The sequence below is a fragment of the Lates calcarifer genome, linkage group LG5 (genome assembly GCF_001640805.2).
Source record: "Lates calcarifer isolate ASB-BC8 linkage group LG5, TLL_Latcal_v3, whole genome shotgun sequence".
NCBI classification, from domain to species: Eukaryota; Metazoa; Chordata; class Actinopteri; family Centropomidae; genus Lates; species Lates calcarifer.
In genome coordinates this window covers 17,776,685-17,795,120 of record NC_066837.1, presented here as the reverse complement: position 1 = coordinate 17,795,120, position 18,436 = coordinate 17,776,685, and the positions used below count along the sequence as shown (strand labels likewise).

At 41.1% G+C, this 18,436-nt stretch overlaps 1 protein-coding gene across 4 annotated transcripts in view; it reads left to right on the top strand.

Annotated features, from left to right (window-relative positions):
* The window catches only part of septin9b (septin 9b), a 72,921-nt gene that overhangs the window by 22,016 nt on the left and 32,469 nt on the right, over nt 1-18,436 (top strand). For 3 of the 4 annotated variants that reach the window (XM_018665060.2, XM_018665059.2, XM_018665058.2), the window contains exon 2: nt 7,398-8,081. In XM_018665060.2, the coding sequence (XP_018520576.1) occupies nt 7,398-8,081 (684 nt within the window). Of the gene's footprint in view, nt 1-7,397; nt 8,082-17,059; nt 17,311-18,436 lie in introns of those variants that run through there. The other variant, XM_018665061.2, reaches the window with a different exon arrangement.

The window sequence follows — 18,436 nt, the reverse complement described above, 5'->3', positions numbered from 1 at the left end:
TGTCAGACATCACCGACTGAGGCTGAGAGCGGAAGCCAGAAAAAAGTCCTCAGCAATATCTTGATCATTGGAAGCACTAGCAGGTTTTGAATAATTACGATTTCTTGCTAATGGGCCCGCTTTACATGGATTTATTTAATAATCATGTGACTGCTCAACTGCAATGCACCATATAATTTATTTAGTACATAATCTGTGTTACTGTGTCTGACTGAAACAGCTGAAAGAAATCTATCCAGGTTTTTTTTAAATACTACCTACTATACTAAGTGAAATTGAAACACCATATTAGCTGGAAAATCAAGGTGTGTTAATTTGTTTTCACCCAGTCAGACATCACGTTGTACAAACTAGTTTGTTTTTGAGCATTCCTTAGCCTTTATGGATTAAAGTCACCTAGTTTTCAGTCAGCAGTGGCCAGACATTCTCACGTGTATTTTCTGGCAGATCATTTTAGCACAAATAGGATATTACAGCTGGATAGGAAGTTTGTGTTAACTGGTTTATTCACGGTGGCATAAAAAGGCAATAGGCTTATTGCCTTTTTATGCCACTGTGAAGAGAGAAGGCCAATACCAGGTTACTCCCCAGATGTGCTCTTGTAATGTATTGTCATACATTCAGTATGCACCTACCATACAAAGAGTGCTTGCTGTATGCCGTATCCAATAGTGACCATCACTCACTCTGGCATCAGTAGATTATAATGGTCAATATAAACCAGTCTAGAGTTTTCATCCAGTCTAGAAACAACTGTAGAGAGAGGAACATGGCAAACACTTGACTGAGTAAATCCCCATTTCATCCCAGATCATTATGTTTTCCAGTACATTGCACAGCACTGTATCTCACACTGAGGAGGAAATGGGCACAGGCAGGGAAAGGCAATTTAATTGGTGAGCACACTAAAAGATGTAATAATGCCTCTTTGGATGGACTCATGTGTGGGACTGTTATGGAAAACGGATGAAAGAAACTACCATAGAAACTACACACTGAAACAATAATATGATTTTCTCAAAGTGTCTCTGCTGAATCTAAACGTATGAGTCACCAGAGAATAAGCCCAGAATAAGCCCTTATTTGTATATTCAGAGAGGCTTTGTGGAGTTGTACATGGGCTCCTGCTGTGCTTGCCAACCTAAACTGAACTTTGCATCCAGTCCAAGGTATTTGGGCTGATTATCTGCTTAAAGGTGCCATGGTGTTGCTCTGGTGTGGCATGTGGACACGGAGAGGAAATTAACATAGAAATGAGGAGAGTGCATGTGTGGTACATTTCAGAACTGGCACAGAGGCCGGTGCGTTATTAAGTTGGTTCGAGTGGATTATGTGCGTAAATACAACACTTTCTTAACTGTTCTCTGTGGTCTAGTTCGCTCTAGGACAGTTATATTAAAACACAGGTGGCAGAGGAGGAAGCGTGTAAGGTATTGCCAGTATGCCTGTGTTAGTCCAGTTAAATAAAAATTCGATTTTTAGATGTTCTGTTTATTAGTTTCAGACCTGCAGGACATTTAGCTGAGCCTTTTCTTTGTTGATCATCATCACACACACTCACATAAATGTACACATGTTCCCAGAGGCCTCAGATAAAGCTGATAGTTCTGCATCATCATGTTTTCTACCCAGTAATTTACTGGCAATTTTCAATGTCCTGCCTTCTTGGATCTTTTTTTCTTCTTTTGCTGAAACATGTGTTTTTTGTGTCAGGGTGTGTGATTCATGAGTAAAAAGTGCTTGGTCTAAATATTTTAATTTCTGCTTTGAGGTCATGAAGCTCCAATTAATCACATGTAATCTTTTCTGTATCAGCCCATGTTGCCACCCACTTTTCTCTCCCCCACTCTCCCTTTCTTTATTGAAAGTCCAACCAGTGTGTGTCAACAGGTGTTAAAGTGGAATGCAGTCGCTCTCTTTATACTTTCTCTGGTCACTGATGTAAATCAATCTGCTCATGAGTGAGATAGTTAAGCAACACTTGATCAAAGGAACAGAACAAGGCTTTACCTGTCAGAGGTTGAGGCCGAGAGAGCCTGAAGCTAAGCACCGAGCCAGCTATTTAACAGCTGCCTGAACTTTGTGTGTGTGTAAGCGCGTGTGTGTCTGCACTTTCAGGCGTGAAATTTCCTATTTGTTCATCTTTTACAGCTTGTGCTTCAACATTACTGTGAAAAAAATAGAAAATTCTGACCCAAACTTTGCACCAACTCCCCAAACACCTATAACACTCCCAGAATTCCTCTGTGCTGGACACAGGGTGTCGGCCAGACCAGTAGGGAACCATGCAGTAAATCTGACATGGTGAGCTGTACCGCTGCTGGTCAGCATTAACAAACGCAACACCATCAGTGGGCAGTAAGAGGAAATATGTGTTTGACAGTGTACCATTAAAGTTTCATCTGACCAAGCGAAATACCATAGTGTGAAATTCTATCCTTCATTGTTTGGCCTTGTCAGATGGGAGGTTTGGTCCTGTTTTTCCTGGTCTGACCACATCGACTTGTATTCTGTGGCTATGGACATCAGATAAAGTCCACTGTGCATAAAATGGTTTTACATTACCAGTGTTTGACAGAGAGTAACTGTCTCGATCAGCTTGACTTATTGCCTGAGGCTAGAATTACAAGACCGGTTATGAGTTCAAGGCTGTGGACAGTAAAGTACATCCTGTATTAATTAAAATACTGATACAGTGAATTTTTAGTTGTTACTGTACTGCATAATTGTCTTTTTATGTACAAGTTAAGTTCTCCTTCACACAGTTACAAGTTTCGGAGGTTGCCTAATCAGTTATTTGTGTTTACAGGTGCAAAGTGAAGCTGCACTAAGTCATAAAATAAGCTGAGCTGTTATTTATATCAACAGAAGAGAAACCAGGCTTTTACATGAGATCAGCTTTTATTTTTTTAACTTCCCCTGTTTTATCATGATCTAGTAAGAAACTTTGTTTTTTCTGATCTGCTCTTGTTCTTGTTTGCCCTGATAATTTGCTGTTGTTGATAGTTTGCTGTTAATGCAAACTCAGCACTTTTCCCATCTGTTTCCTATCTCACAATAAAAGTCTGTTTGGCAGTTCAGGGCATTATTGTCTACAGATGTATCACATATATTGTGAGTCATTAACAGGGAGTCATTAACAGGGAGTTATTAACAGCAGCATGATATGGATTGTATGAGTGAATGAATCAGTAATATGCATGCTATGTACAGTTATGTGCAAAAGTTTTAGATCTATCATGGAACACAGGGAAGTGTATGATTAGTCTTAAATTCATTCTGCAGCATAACAACTACAAACATACAGCCAGTCATAAAGAAGTAAAGTATCTGCAGTGACAAGGAATCCTGCAACAGATGGTATGGCTCCCACAGAGTCCTGATCTCAACATCACTGAGTCAGTTTTGGATTACGTTAACAGACAGAAGACACTGAGACAGCCTAAATCCTACCTGCTTTGAAAAAGCTTGTGCAAGTGTACGTAGGAGAATTGGTGGACAAAGGGTGGTTACACTATTTATTTGGTTCTGTTTACTGCTCTCTGTGTGAAGTTAACTGATGAATAAAAACTATTCACTGCATTATTTTTGAAAACATCCTCACCTCACTCAGTGCCTACAGTGCACCTTAGTAACTCAGAGCAGCAGCAATTATGCAGCGGCTATGTTGTAATTATAATTAATGAAAATATAAATTTTTAAAATTAAGTGTTGTTTGCGTAGTTTCCTGGCCTTTATATTAGATTTTACAGGTGCAATATAGTATTGATGTTATTTCAGATGACAAGAACATGAGTTAGTGTACACTGTAACATCACATAACTCCAGTGGTGACAGGAATATAACAGGATTTAAGCATACCTAGTCTTTGTTGATTGCCATCGGTGCCAACTAATGTTAGTGATAGATAACTTATTAAGTGGCAACTTTGTCTTAGCTTGTTTTGGCTTCCCCATTTCCATGAAACCCCTCTGCCTCTCTATCACCAGCCTCTTTTTACTCCTTGTCCTGCCTTCCCTCCCATCTCTCTGTTTGGTTTTCTCCCCTAACTCCTGACTATCTCGTATTAGTGCATCTGGGCTGAGATGATACTAGATTGTTTGTGTTCACTGGTTGGGATGTCCTTGAGTACTAAGTGATGACACCAATGATAAAGAGGCAGCGTAGCCTAACACCTGGGCTGTATTAGAACAAAATGACCATGAACCAAAGTAAGGATACAGCTGCCTCCATCTTTGTTTTTGTTGCGCCAGTAATCCTGAGCTATATTGTCTGTGCTGCATTATCTTCCCACATGAGACACCGTGAGATACTGGACGCTGGGCGGTGATAGGTAGTGGAGGGACGTTGGGAGACAAGACTCCTGGCTGCTGTTAATGAGGTTCCTCCGAGGTAGACCGGACCTCTCGTTTCCAGCTCATAGTCTGGGAATGCTGTTTCACTGGGAACGATACTCCTTCATCCATCTGTCAGTCCCACTCTCATGCACAAATACTGTTCCTTTTTGCTCCGTGATGCTATACTTGTGATATTCACGCAAAGAATATCCTTCCTCTCCCCTTTTGCTTTAGCTTAACAAGAAAGAGAAACTGAACTACCACTGACCACACAAAAAATGCAGGAGTCTGTGGGAAGAAGCGTGATCCTTAAAAATATAAGACTTGATGCCCAACATTAAACAACAACATTAAAGCACAGAAAGATTCAAACTCCCTTCTGGTCTTAAATCATGTACACTCGACTGCACATTCTCTAAATACAAACAAACGGCAAAGCTCTCAAGTCCTCTGCTCTAGTCATGTGCCTGAGGGCATATAATCACAAAGCAGCCAAGAACAGAACTACTAATCTAAGATCACTTAACAGGTCATCGGCAAAACAGCGTCTTGGTTCAGCTCTTTTATTATGACAAAACTTGTGAATATGGGGTCCTTATCCCATATCCCTCCAACATTCGGCTTTAATTCTCACATTCCCAGCTCTTCCAAAATGTAACAAAAATCCACAGCAAGTGTCAAGAGATGTTAGAGTGTACACAATTTCCTAAAGTGCTGGGACTCCCGGAGGAGGTTGAGATGAATCGCAGCACAATGCAGTCTTAGCGTACATCACAACCTTTCGGCTCTTTGTGAAATTTGCAGAGCGATTTTGGCAGCCCGACTTATTCTCTTGCCCGAGTTGAAAGTAGCCACAGCCTTGGACTCCCTCTCGGCAATCATAAAAAACAAGACTGAGGAAAGCAGGGGTAAGAAGGACACAGTCCAGTGGCGTTGTGGATTTGAACAACACTTACAAATTGCAAGTTTATTGTTGTATATAATTTTTTTATATGTATATCTATCAAAGGATGGATTTTAAAACCATTTTACTGTGCCGTGTTGGATAATGAACTCTGTTCTCATCAGAACTTCAGCACAGAAAATAAACAATGGGAGTGTGAGAAAATGACTGTTGAAGTGGGTATGAGTGGATGTTTACTGTGTTTTTAACACTGAGACCTTTTGTGTGCTTATAAAGGGACATTCGGTGCTTTCCACACATAATGTAGGTAGTTTAAAACTAGCTAGAGTGACTATAGCTAGCTTTAAAGCCTCAGCAACACTTATAAAACCAGTCTTCTGCACTGTAGGAGTGCTGCAGATGAAACATAGTTGTACTCCAAGGTCTAGATAAAGGGTGTAACAGAGAGGGATGGGGGGTTAAGGAGAAAACTCCAGGATGAGTGCAGATCCATGTATTCCTGTGGTGAACGAGGACATCCTTGGTGTGTCCGACAAACTCGAAAAGAGAAGAAGATGCAGGCTGTGGCCTGAATTTTTGTTTGTGGGGGGGGGTTAAATTGTATCAAATGTCCGCCATGTTGGAATGAAGCAGCTTATAACAGTAAATTAGATTGGTTGATGTGTCTGTGGAGACGGCTTTGATGTGATTATGTTGAGCTCCGCATCCCCCCCCCAACGGAGTGTCGGCTTTACATAGAGAGCAGTGGGGCTGGGGCTCTGGTCCTCTCCCTGTGGGTGTAGTCACTTAAAAATAAACACATATACATTCCTGTGACACGCACTCACTCATTTTTTACAAGCACTTTGAACGGAACTACATATAGTTACATAAAGACACGTGCACATGCAGACAAACCACAGGCCACAAACAGATCAAATAATCAGCACTGAGTTTTGGATTGTTGGAAACAGGGGATGTTCTTAAGGGTGTGCGTGAGCGGACTGGTCTAACTAGTGTGTCATTATGATAGCAGCTCCTGGCCACTGGCTTGGCACAGCGATTCCACAATGGGAGTCAAATTCGAGTTAACTTTGAGCCAATGCACTTTTCCCAGGGGGTGATTCCATCCCTCGGTATCTTCATCTTGGACAGTGCAGCTACTTTCTCACGTCACAGCTGAGGGGAAGGATGTGCATCTATCTCTGTGCTCATGTAGCACATAAACAGGGAGATTTGGGACCTTGTTTTGCCTTAATTCTTGGCAGTTTGCGTGCACTTCAACATGTCGTGAAACACTTCAAATGGCTCAGTGTAAAACCCTAGAATTTTATATTGTAGTGTACCACACACGTAGCATCCAAGTCATGACAAAACATTGCATGAATGAACTTAAACATGTTATACACAACAGGAAAAACTGTTTGTGATGGGGAATGAAATGAAATTAGGTAGGTATGGCTTAACTGCTGCCTGCTGCTTCTTTTGTGTTGTCGCCAAAATTGCTTCTACAGCTACCACACCCTCGAACCTCAGGCTATTTACTACTTGGATACAGTTCATGATTTGTTTTAGAAGAAGCAATTCACTTTGTTTACTGCTCAGTTAATTGGTATGACCTTTTTAATGAATAATTTAGTATATTGTTCCTACTTCCTATAAACAGCAATCTTGACCCATAAATGGTTTATAAGGGAAAGATGAGCTTGTTTTGGTGAAGAAATTGGAAGTCAAGAATGAGTCAATGCGCTTTCAATGTGTTCTCTTTTATACACTGGTGGAAAGTAACTAAGTACATTTGCTCAGGTACTTGGGAATGATTCAGAGGTAAAAATAGGCAATGATTTTTTTTTTTTTTTTTTAAAAGTTTGACAGAAGAATACAAATTGTTGTTGAGGTTAGTCACAGTAATAAATGATTATTTTCATTATGAATTGAAGCATCAGACTGATGAAAAATGGTTTAAAAAATACTATCCAGACAAAGGTGTCCAGCCCTGTCTCCTAGAAATTATGTTTATACGGTATACAACTACACACAAGTAAATATTGTGAGAAAAGCACCAAATAATTACACTGGAAAACTGGAACCAGAAAATGTAATTTCTGTTTAAAACATGACTCTAATGATTTCCAATCATCCAATCATCCAATAATGTCTTTGTCCCTTACCTGCAGCTCTGAAGAGGTCCTTTGAGGTGGAGGATGTTGACACTTCGTCCCACTCTTCACCTGGGTCCCGCCGGACAACCAACTCCCCTCACCGTAATGCCATGTCTCCTACCAGCATCTACTACCGTGACCTGGGCACTGCCGCCCCGGCCACCAACAACAACAACCTCAACTACACCCAACCTCGCTCCATCATGGGTGGAGGAGGCTCCAAGACCCCTGAGCCTGTGTCACGCCGCTCCGAACTTTCCATCGACATCTCCTCTTCATCCAACAAGCAGGTGGATAACGTCACCAGCCCCGCCTCCACGCGCTTTGTGAGCAACAGCGCCCTGAAACGCCCCGAAGTCCTGGGCCACTCTAAGACCCCCGAGATGACCCACAAGAGGGAGGTCACTTTTGCCAAGACGCCCACCGACTCCCCGGTGATACGGCGCAACGACGGCAGCAATAACAACAATGGGACCAGCCGGACCCTGGAGCAGAATCACACTCGCAAGTTTGAGCCCCCTAGTCCTGGGGATGTACGTAAACCTGATATCAGCATCACCAGAGCTCCTCCGGAGAACAACGGCCACCACCCAGCGGTGCACCACCCACACCACCCCAACCCACACCATAACACCATCGTGACCACCTTCCGCTGCTCCTCGCCTAACCATGCTGGACGCAAATCCCCCAACCCTGACAGTAAGTCTGCTGTAACCATGTATGTTGCAGTCATATTTCAAACTCCAGTCATATCCTGAAAATGGCTACACCTCTTCTTAACTCCTACTGAGATCAACTCTGAGATGCTGCATCTTTATGAGAAACTTGAAGTGGCAGTCCTTGGCATTTATCTGGTGATATGTTCATTTCCCTGTGATCACTACTCTTTGCCTGTTCAGTCATAGAGGCTATATAATAACCACCCAGATTGTATTATTTCTATTAATCAGTTCGCTGTCGCTGCTGTTGGAAAGTAAAAGACTTTTTAGTGCAATGTAGGAATACAGATCTGTCATCTCATGGTAAAAATGAATAATAATGTGTCTTTTTCAGTTTGACCTCGCGATTAGACATGACAAATGAGTAGACAAAAAACAGAACTTTGTTTGTGTATGAAGATTCTGTCAATCTGCCCACTCAGCATGAGCTTCCAATTCGGCACTAGACAACACAACTGCGCTGCGGCTGCTGTCCAAGCTGCTCTTCTGCTTTGGGAGCTTATTTCATAGTTAGAGCCACAGTAACAATAGTCATCTTGACTGAGACTAAAGAATGAAGAAGTTATAGAATTTTACTGGTGAATCCTTTAGGCACAGTGGCGAGACCCAAACATTTCCTCCTAACCTATGTTCATAATGTAAGAATGTACATAAAACATGCTTTTAAAACAAACGTACAAGAAAAACTTTCAACACTGTACGAATGTACTTTAAGTAGACATCAAGTTTTTGGTTTGATGTGGGAAAGCTGAAACAGACACTGCAGTAAATGACTAATTTAGTAGAGCAGAGCACTGCTCTGGTGCTGTGATTTAGCTCACTAGCTTGTTGTGATTGCTTTAGCACAGACTTACCAGTTTAATGTGACAGTGCCATAAGTGGAGAAGAGATTAAAGTGAGTGTAATAGGCTATCTTAAGCTCAAATAAAAACAAATTACATTTTCTTATGTGATGAGGAAAGGCCAGCTTTTTAAGTCTTGGCTGTGACGGAGTAAAAAAGAAAATCTGTCACATTTTCCAGATTTCATTTCATTTGTACTTTTTTCGTCTTACTTCATCTGCCCCTTCTCCACTCACACTGAGGTGTCAGACTAACCCGAGTATCAGATCCCTCACTGAGAAAAAAAAAAGTCTGTAACAGGAGTGGCTTGTTTGATTAATCTGATGTCTGCATGTCTGTCAGTAATACAAGTAACCATGTCCTTGGAGGCCTGTCTGTCAGTAGAACCAGCAGACTGTCTGTCTGTATTTGTGGTAATCCATGTCTGTTCTTAAGGCAGAATTGGAGCCAGAGTGGTTTTTGTTATATGATGAAAGCATAACCTTGGCAGCACTAGAACAGTAGTATGGCAGTTAAATAGTAATTAGTGTTAGAGTTGCAGTAAAACTATATGCACCAGAGAGAGGAGGTTTTTAGCCTGCAGGGTTACCGGAGTTTCTATGATGCAGCTTGTGACGTGATAAAAAAACGTACTGGTAGTTACTTTGTAGATTATTAGTAGTGTAGTTATTTTTTGTGTTTGTTTTTGCCACATTAGGCGTTTTAACCATTTATGTTCTATGTGTCATTTATTCATGTGTGCCTTCAGTCACGAATCTACATCACAAACAACAGCAAAAGGAAATTGTGTTGTATTGGATTAGATAAATCACTGTCCCCATATCACTATTAACCACATTGCCAAGTATTTTAAAATTATCTTTTGATGGAACATAATAACTGGTGTGCTTTCCTGATGATTTAAGCCATTTGATGTTATATAATCCTGGTTTGTTCTTCATACCGGCTCGAAGCTGAAATACTAACAAGTCTCTGAAATACGGCACTTTGTCATTCGGCTGATGTTTTCGTAGGCACATTTCCCACAGTATATTCAAACACCGCTCCAGTGTCTGTCTCTGTTTGTCATGTTGCTGTAATGTTCCTGCTGCATATGGCTATAAATTTCTCGTCTGTGTCTGTGCTGAAAGTTTTACGTGGCTCTCTTCTAGATTATGGAGGTCGTAGCTACTTATTTGTCCTCAGGGAGAGGCCTTAATAGGGGTCTAAGTGAAGAGTAACCTGCCTGGAGGGCCCACATATAATAGTCACAGATTTGAAATTACTGCAATGTACCTGCCACTAAGGTCCAAGTATATATCCAAGGCATGAATACACATTGTTCTATTAGCTTTTGTGAAAAAGGTTGATTTCTTAAAATTATTATTTGCCCTATTGTAAGTACTTGTTAACTGTTTTTCCTTTGTGACATAAGTATGAAAAATGTAAGTTGCTTGCAACATTACAAGCATTATTTAACGTTCTTTTATATTTTTCCATATGCCATATGTCAACATGTCAGAAGTCTGTTTGATAAGCTGTTTTCCTGCCCATTCAGTTTTTCCAGGAGAAAATGACATCACACACACATACACACACACACACACACACAAATGCATGTGGAGTATCCTGTGCTTCCTTCCGTGTTCTGTCAGCGTGATTGTTTTCCCTGCTGTGTGACCTCACTGCAGTGCACTTCCTCACTCCGGGGTCATGTGATCTACGTCGGTCAGCTTCCTAGCCAGTATCCTTCTGTACTTTGATCTAAGCATCACAGAGAGAGTTGAGATACACCAGGGTGTTGATGTGAAAAGGTCAGTGTGAAATGAGATGTGTGAAATGAGATGTAGACACACATACACAGTGTAAAGTTAGCTGTAGCTGGTTTTAGATTACTGACTACCAAATGTTTAGTGTTTTCTTGACGTCTGCAGTGGCCACATAGACACACATGTACTTTAAGACATGAAATCCAAAACCACATTGTCTTCAGATTGAGATGCCCCAATATATAAAAACCCTTCAAATCTATCAGATCCTGTGTGAAACCATCGTCATAAACTCATGTTATAGACAAGCATCTCCTAACTTTATTGCATTTAAATTCTAGTCACAGTCTCAAGGTTTTCAAAAATACTGAATATGTCAAGCTGAATTGCAGAGAATTGCATAGAAAATGATACACAAGACATCCTAAATTTTCTATTTTGTATAATATGGAGCCATAAAATAAATGTTAATATCAATCTTAATTTAACTGTGGTATAGCTTCAAGTGCTAGCAGATCTACAAGAATCTACAGTATATGTTATGACTTTAAATCGATGTGGTAAGTGATGTTAAATTGCTGTAGCTTAATCGAGAAAAATGACAAAGGAAAACCACAGCATCAGGTTTACTTCAGGCTACAGACACTAGACTCGCTCTGATTTTTATCTGGCCTGCTCCTGTGTGTTCAGCCAGACGGGGGAACCTTATCTTGACAGGCAGGCCTGCTGTTCATCAATCCATCAAACACTGCGGAGCGAGCTCTATCTAACATCTCTAGACAGGAAAAGCGTAGACCACATGTGGTCAGAAATAGCACATTTTCTTATCACTCCTAAGGCCAGTTTTCAAATATAAGAAACTTTGTTTCACCTGGAGACCCTTACTTCCACCCGCTTTCCATGTTGGAACATGGTAGCGGAATGATAAGGATTAATATGCAAAATATGCCACAAAATAATTGGGCTGCTGTCCTTTTTTACATCATTATATCAGAGTTGCTCTCATTTTAACACCAAAGACAGACCTCAGTTTTACTGTAACTAGACTCTAGAGGGATCATTAGATAGAGAGGCTGCCCATAAATAGTGTAGTTATCACTCGGATAATGCCAACTGGGGCGTTATCGTTAGGGTCACATCCAGTAACTTCATTTAGTAACTCCCTTAGTGTTTTTTTGTGATAAGGGAGAAAAAGATGTTCAAGTAACAGAGATGGATTTGTGTTTCCATCTCAGCCAGTTCCAAAAAAGTGGAAAGAAAATCAAGGATATAGACAGAGCTGTTTTCAGCCATAGGACAGAAATGTGTATTTAAAGGGTGTTACTGAGGAGGTGCTTCATATAGTGCCATTGTGTCCTGTCTTCCTGTTGATAGTAAAGAACAAAAGAGAGATCCTCATTTCAACTGAGCAGATGCTGTATGCTGAACTGGAATTTATACTGCCATGATTATCATGTAGTACATTTTTTCCCCTAATTGAGGTGTAGTCATTATTGAAGAAGGAGCAAGCGAAGCTATTTGTCTCCTATTTGGACTGACCCTTTAAAAGTGGGGAGGAGAGGCCAGTTGAGGGCAGTGGGTGATTTGTCCCTGCCTGTCCGTGGGTCAGGAAAGGATACACACACACCAATACACTTTCCACATCTCAGTGTTTTTGTCTTACTTTTGTTGTCTCTCATCGACACGCCTACAACAAGCACACGTGCACACAGACACACACATAACAGGCACCCTCAGGCGGAGGCACATCCGAGGTCAATCCCTCTCCCAGTGTAATTACTCTGGACTGATCCCAGACCATTACTCAGCGTGACCTGTTGGCTAATTACCCAGAGAAAAACGAGAGAGGCAAAGCAAAGGAAAGCAAGATTTTTGCCTACGTGCTTTCGATTGGGGAACTGCCACTGACTAAGAATAACATCATTGTGAAGTTTCATACTTGGCTACATTATAAGGCTGAGCACATGTTCTGACAAAGTTCAAAATAATCCCAGAGCTTTAATCTCCCTACATTATCTTTAGCTCTGTCTTTACTGATTCACACAATACAGAACAATAGAAGAGCATCAAAAGATATGTGCATTCATTTTAGCACTACTACACATTAAGAGCACTTTCTAATATTGTTTATCGGCTGAATCATGCAGAATCATGTTGTGATTTAATCTCATCATGTTATTGGTTTATGGATGTCTGTTGTTTAAATTAATTTTCCCAAGCGTGCTGTTGTCACATAAAAGAAAATTAGTCATTTAAGTTTTTATTTTACTCATGTGAAGAGCTTGGGCTCATGTAATGCATGACCGTGGAACACAGTTTACCACTTTGACGATCAGTCTGATAGTTTTGTGTGATTTTAACCGTATAACCACAAAACCATAACACCTAGTCTCCCTCCTCCGATCACTCTTAAATACTAAAACCCCCAAGTATTACTGATTCAGAATCAGAATTAGTACCACTCTGTATGTAGATACATTCCCTAACAAGGCCCACTGCCTTGTACATCACCTAATATATGTTAGCTCTTGCTGTTCCATAATGAGCTGAGCTGTTTGATGAAGACAGTCACCGCTGACAATGGGGTGCTATTGTTATCCTTGTAATATTTTGCAGCTAGATATAGATCTTTGTAATAAATTCATGGTCCGTCATGGTATCAAAGTATAATTATGTAAAGATACAATCATGTAAGGGAAGAATTGCAGCTTTTTTCCCCTCAAATCTCATTAATCTTTGCCTTTAGATAATCACGTCATGATGTTCTTACACTGAGGCACAGATTGTCCATGACTGCGTCTTTGCTCAGCTGCCAAATAATGTGCAGTTCTGCTCACTTGAAGGCAGTGAGCTTCTAAACTGTTAACGTCTGTCTTTTCAGAAAATGTCCTACAGTGATAACAGTGGCAAGTGTCACTTTTCATTAACTTGACTATGACTACATAGTGTGGGTGTGCTCCCTAAACAGGCCACCAGGAGGCAGTGTGTGACAGGTAAAATCTGGTTATAGACAGTAAACCTGGTTATCAGGTGAAATAAAACTTTGTTTCCTATTATTTTAAAATCACTTTCATTTACAAATGAACTAAAAATGAATGCTGTGCTTTCTCTCTGTGGACTGAGCTTAACAAAACCGTCTCAAATGACTCCAGGAAGCTGAAGCACATTTATTTAATTGCTACAGAAATACATCAACACACAGATGTCAGGCTTTTTCCTGTTCATATCTGATGAAAGTTTTTAATCCACCAATACATCACTAGGATAGACTCTCATTCAAAACAATGTCTTGCAGCCCTTTGAAGTGTGTGGACACTAACAAAACTGGACATAAAAGCGTTTCCTTTTTTTATGAACATCTTACTCTGGTGGAGGAGGAGAAAGAGGAGGATGGGGGAGCTGAGAGAAATGAGAAAGGAACACCCCCCCACCCCCCCGGCCCAGATAAATAGACACACAAACCCACACATTACACACCCACAGAGCTCCCCTCTCCCCAGATAAGGCTTTCGGAAGTTGGAGTTTACATTGAGCATCTGGGGGAAGTCAAGGGTTAAAGAAGTTTCCCACCACTGCAGAAAGACCTTTGTCCTTTTTAGTCATCTTGCCAAATCCCACATCTGCAGTAAATGCCTGATCTTCTATCACTTTCTCCTGTGTGCTGTGAAGCTGACACATGCTCACATATTTTAACTTCACATAAGAGAACATACATTCACACGTAGATTCAATCACCCCACATCCTCTCGGACTGTGAGCATGACTTTTGGCAGAATTATCACACTTTGCCTTCCAAACTCGCTTACACACACATATACACACACAAGCCACCTTTGTCGACCTTTTCCCATCTCTGTTAGATAAATGACAAATAGTAGGATATGGGCCATCAGAGTCTGATAAAGCGAACTGAGATAACGATTAGTCTCAGCTGACATTATCTTCATTTATCTGGTCCGTGTCTGGGTGAATCCTCTCTCTTGTTTATCCAGATATGAGACTCTGCTGTGGTTCCTTTGTCCAAGAAACTGATGGGAAAATCATGTTTCTTATCTTGGCCATGAAAATGAAGAAGCAAAGCCTCGGTCATGTTGGGCCGTGAGATGGAAAAAACACGGTGCCGCTGTGAGCAATAGGCCATGTTTTTTCGGTATCATTAATCAAACATAGCTGACCTGGGAGGACTGAACTGCAGACAGTAGCCAGGGCTACCTGTTCCCAAAATACAGTATTACATACTTTATCACCACATCAAATAGACTTACACGACTAAAGGTGGAGTTAGGTGAGTGAATTTGGTAAAACTGTCTTTTGCTCGATTGGACCATCTGCAAAGCGACAGGTTTATATTTACTCCCAGATAGGTTTTACTGAAGAGGAACGGTTCATGTGAGGTCAGTCTTTCTGCACATTCTCTGCTAATGATGTTTGGCTCACTTGTTGGCTGATAGAGGACGTACTGGAAAAACAATAATTGTTTTCTGTGTGTGTGTGTGTGTGTGTGTGTGTGTGGACAGACAGATGGCCATTTGTGCTACAGCCCTGCCATCTGCTGAAATGAGTAGATGAGAGTAGATGAGGAGGCAGAGGGATTCATGTGCGAGGGTGTGCGTCTGTCTGAAGTCTGCATGTGTGGAAAATGAAACATGAGAGGGTGCAGCCTCGTCCCTTATGTTACACCAACTCCAACTGAGTTGCAGTTGAATGTTTGTTCTGTATTGTAACAGTGTCTTGATTATTGCACTGTCCTTTGCTTATTTGCTTGGTCATAAACACTGGTGCAGCAGATCAGAAATGTGTTACGGGGATGTTACTAAAATGAAGATAAAGTCGATCTAACTGGCTCGTGCAGATTCAGCACTAAAAGCTAATCACATCACTTGCTAACCTGTGTCAGCTTATGGCAGGCAAAAACCATGCAGTCTGGCCTGGACTAACTGTGTTTAGGAGATTTTCTCTACCAAATGGAGCTTAGGGCAATACAGATACTTAGGCATGAACTTGTAAAGTGGAAATGCAAAGCAATGTGTACTAAGAATACACTCAAACACTTCCACTGTAATTTAGAATTTGTGATAAAAATTAAAAAAATAAAATTAAATAAAGCCTGTGACCACAGATGCTGGAGTCTCAATGTGTTGTAATGTGGCATAAATAAAATTAAAATCATAACAGCGGGACTAGTGTTACTGTAAAAGAGATGACAAGATACTGTAAAAACATAACAGTCCACTGGGCTGTGATGTGTAGTTTCAGTGCCATTTATGCTGTTTCCTGCTGTCAGCTCTGAATGTGTGAAATTCAACCGTGGAAATCTCATTTCTATTTCAGAGGGGAGGCACTGCAGCATTTAAGCAGCACAGTGAAAAAAGTCTTGTCATTTGACTGTATAACATAGAATTTTGTAACAGTTCAGTGCAGGCAAGTAAAGCATACCTTTTCTGGTATTAATCCTTGCCGTCTCTTTCGTGCTTAAGTACGTTCACCTTTCTCTCCCTGCAGGATTAGCTAAGTGAACCTTGTGCAGACGTTCTGCTTATAGCTGACTGACAGCTTTTATTGGTTCATTAAGGATGTTCAAATGTTAACTTTGCAATAGGTACAGACTTTTAAAACAGTGCTGTTCTGAGATTGGATCTTATACCTGAGGGTTGCAGTAATGATTTGGAGATTTAGTGAATATAAACACAGCAGGGGCTTATGGGCAATTACTGTAGCTTCTTCGAAGAAGACCATCATCTGTTGAGAAAAGCCTTAGCAATGGAGCTCGGAGGAGCTTCAGGTTAATTTTCATCCCCCAGCCTCAATGGTGTGAAGTGCTTTGTGATGGTTCACAGCAGACTGCAAAGATCAAAATCACTCAGGCAGATCAAGGAAGTGCGCACACAACTGAAGATTTAGGGGAAAGGGTAAGTTGCCACAGATGGGTTACTCTTGAACTGAAAAATCTAAATTCTGTGATGGACCAAAGGGCTACTTATAAACAATTTTTAACTGTAACACCACATGACCAGTTCACAAAGATGATGGTTTGTAATCGCTACAAGCAGAACATTCTCTCTCTGTCTCTATCTGCCTCCCCATCTCTGAACATGGAAGGTTTCTATTATAGATAATTAGCATCATAACTTGGTTATATGTTTCTGGAAGACATGCAGCAACCGCACAAAGAGTTTAATCACAGAGCTCCTTCCGTCTTGCCTTCGTTTTTGGAGTTGAGTCATCCCTGTCCCTCGCCCCCACACATCCAGAGAGGGGGCCAGGGATTCCCCAGAAGGCCGATCCCATGGAGTCGCTGTGTTTATTGTTCATCAGGGGAAGGCTTCAACTCCAGAACATCAGAAATAGAGTACATCTTGGTGTGTGTGCGTTTGTGTGCATCAGGAAGCGGAGTTTGTTAGATTAGCTCTTGTTCATCTACGGACCGGTACAACATTTAACAGCAGCTGCTGTATAGACAAAACTTTTAGACAAAGACAAAGCTTTCTTGCCTTATCTGAGTTTTATTTTCTTGTTGAACCCTACTGGAAGCAAGAGAGAGGAGACAGAAAGGGGCTGACATCAGAGATGGCTTCTACTTGCAGTGAGATATACAACAACCACGGGATGGAAAATCTTTGTGAGTATCTGTTCTGTCGTCTTTTGTGTCTGTGGGAGAGCTCGGCAGTTTTAGGCTATCAGGCAGGAGGAATGACTGGTTTCCATTAAGGCCAATCAAGCTGAGGCATGATGTATCCTCTTCAGATGGGGATATGGGAAATGGATGTGCCGTGACATCCCATGATGCTGGTTGAATGTTGTTTGTGAATTTTTCTTTCTTTTTATATTATTGCTAACCTCATTGTTTAGTTGAAACAAATCTGCTTATGCCACGGTATTCTGCGGTCTACTTCCTTTTAAAATCCTTGTTTCATTCTTTCATGTTGAAGAAACAAGTGTTGCTTTGGTTTCATTTGAAAGAAAACAGTACTTTTATAGAAAAAATGGCTCAGTTTGAGCATATATATATCATGTATGCCTTTCTATTGTTGATTCTCAGAGTTAAGCAGTCCAGCTGAAAAAGCTCTGGTAGCTTAAAACGGACAAAAAGACGCCGTAGGCAAACACGTCCCCATAAACAAATGGTTGGGCCACATAATCTGACCAGTTTATCTTCTTTGTGGTCATCGTTATAAAAACAGTGCAGACTTTTCACTCTGTTAGTGCTTTAAAATGCTGACGAAAAAGCAAACACATGCCTGAGTTATTGTAACCTCCGGGGGAAATGTGCAAGCCAGAGGACTAAACCTGGAGGATTTCCGTATTTAACTGTCAACAGTGTGAAGCAGCTTGAGATATGTATACACAGATTAATCCATCTGTACTGTTAATGTATGTTCAGTGATTTCAACCAGAAGGGGAGGCTCAGAGTCTTGGAGGCCACTTTAGGGTGTTGAGATAAACCTTCCTCACTCATCACACACATGCTGTCTCCATTTGCACCACAGGGGAGCAGAGCAACCACAGCAAAAGAAACACAACAGGAAGTCTCCAACAGACACAGATATCTTCCCTCTAGATATCCAGGCCAAGCCAGATGTTCTTCCTCTTTCCCTTTCTCCTTACTCTTCCAACTATCCCCATCCCTAACCCAAGTCCCAACCCCCACCTCTTCCACCTCCTCCTCCTCCTGCACTTAATCTCTTTTTTTTTTTCCTTTGCCTCCTTTTTCCCTTTACTCCCCTCCTTCTCCTTGCTTTCGGCCT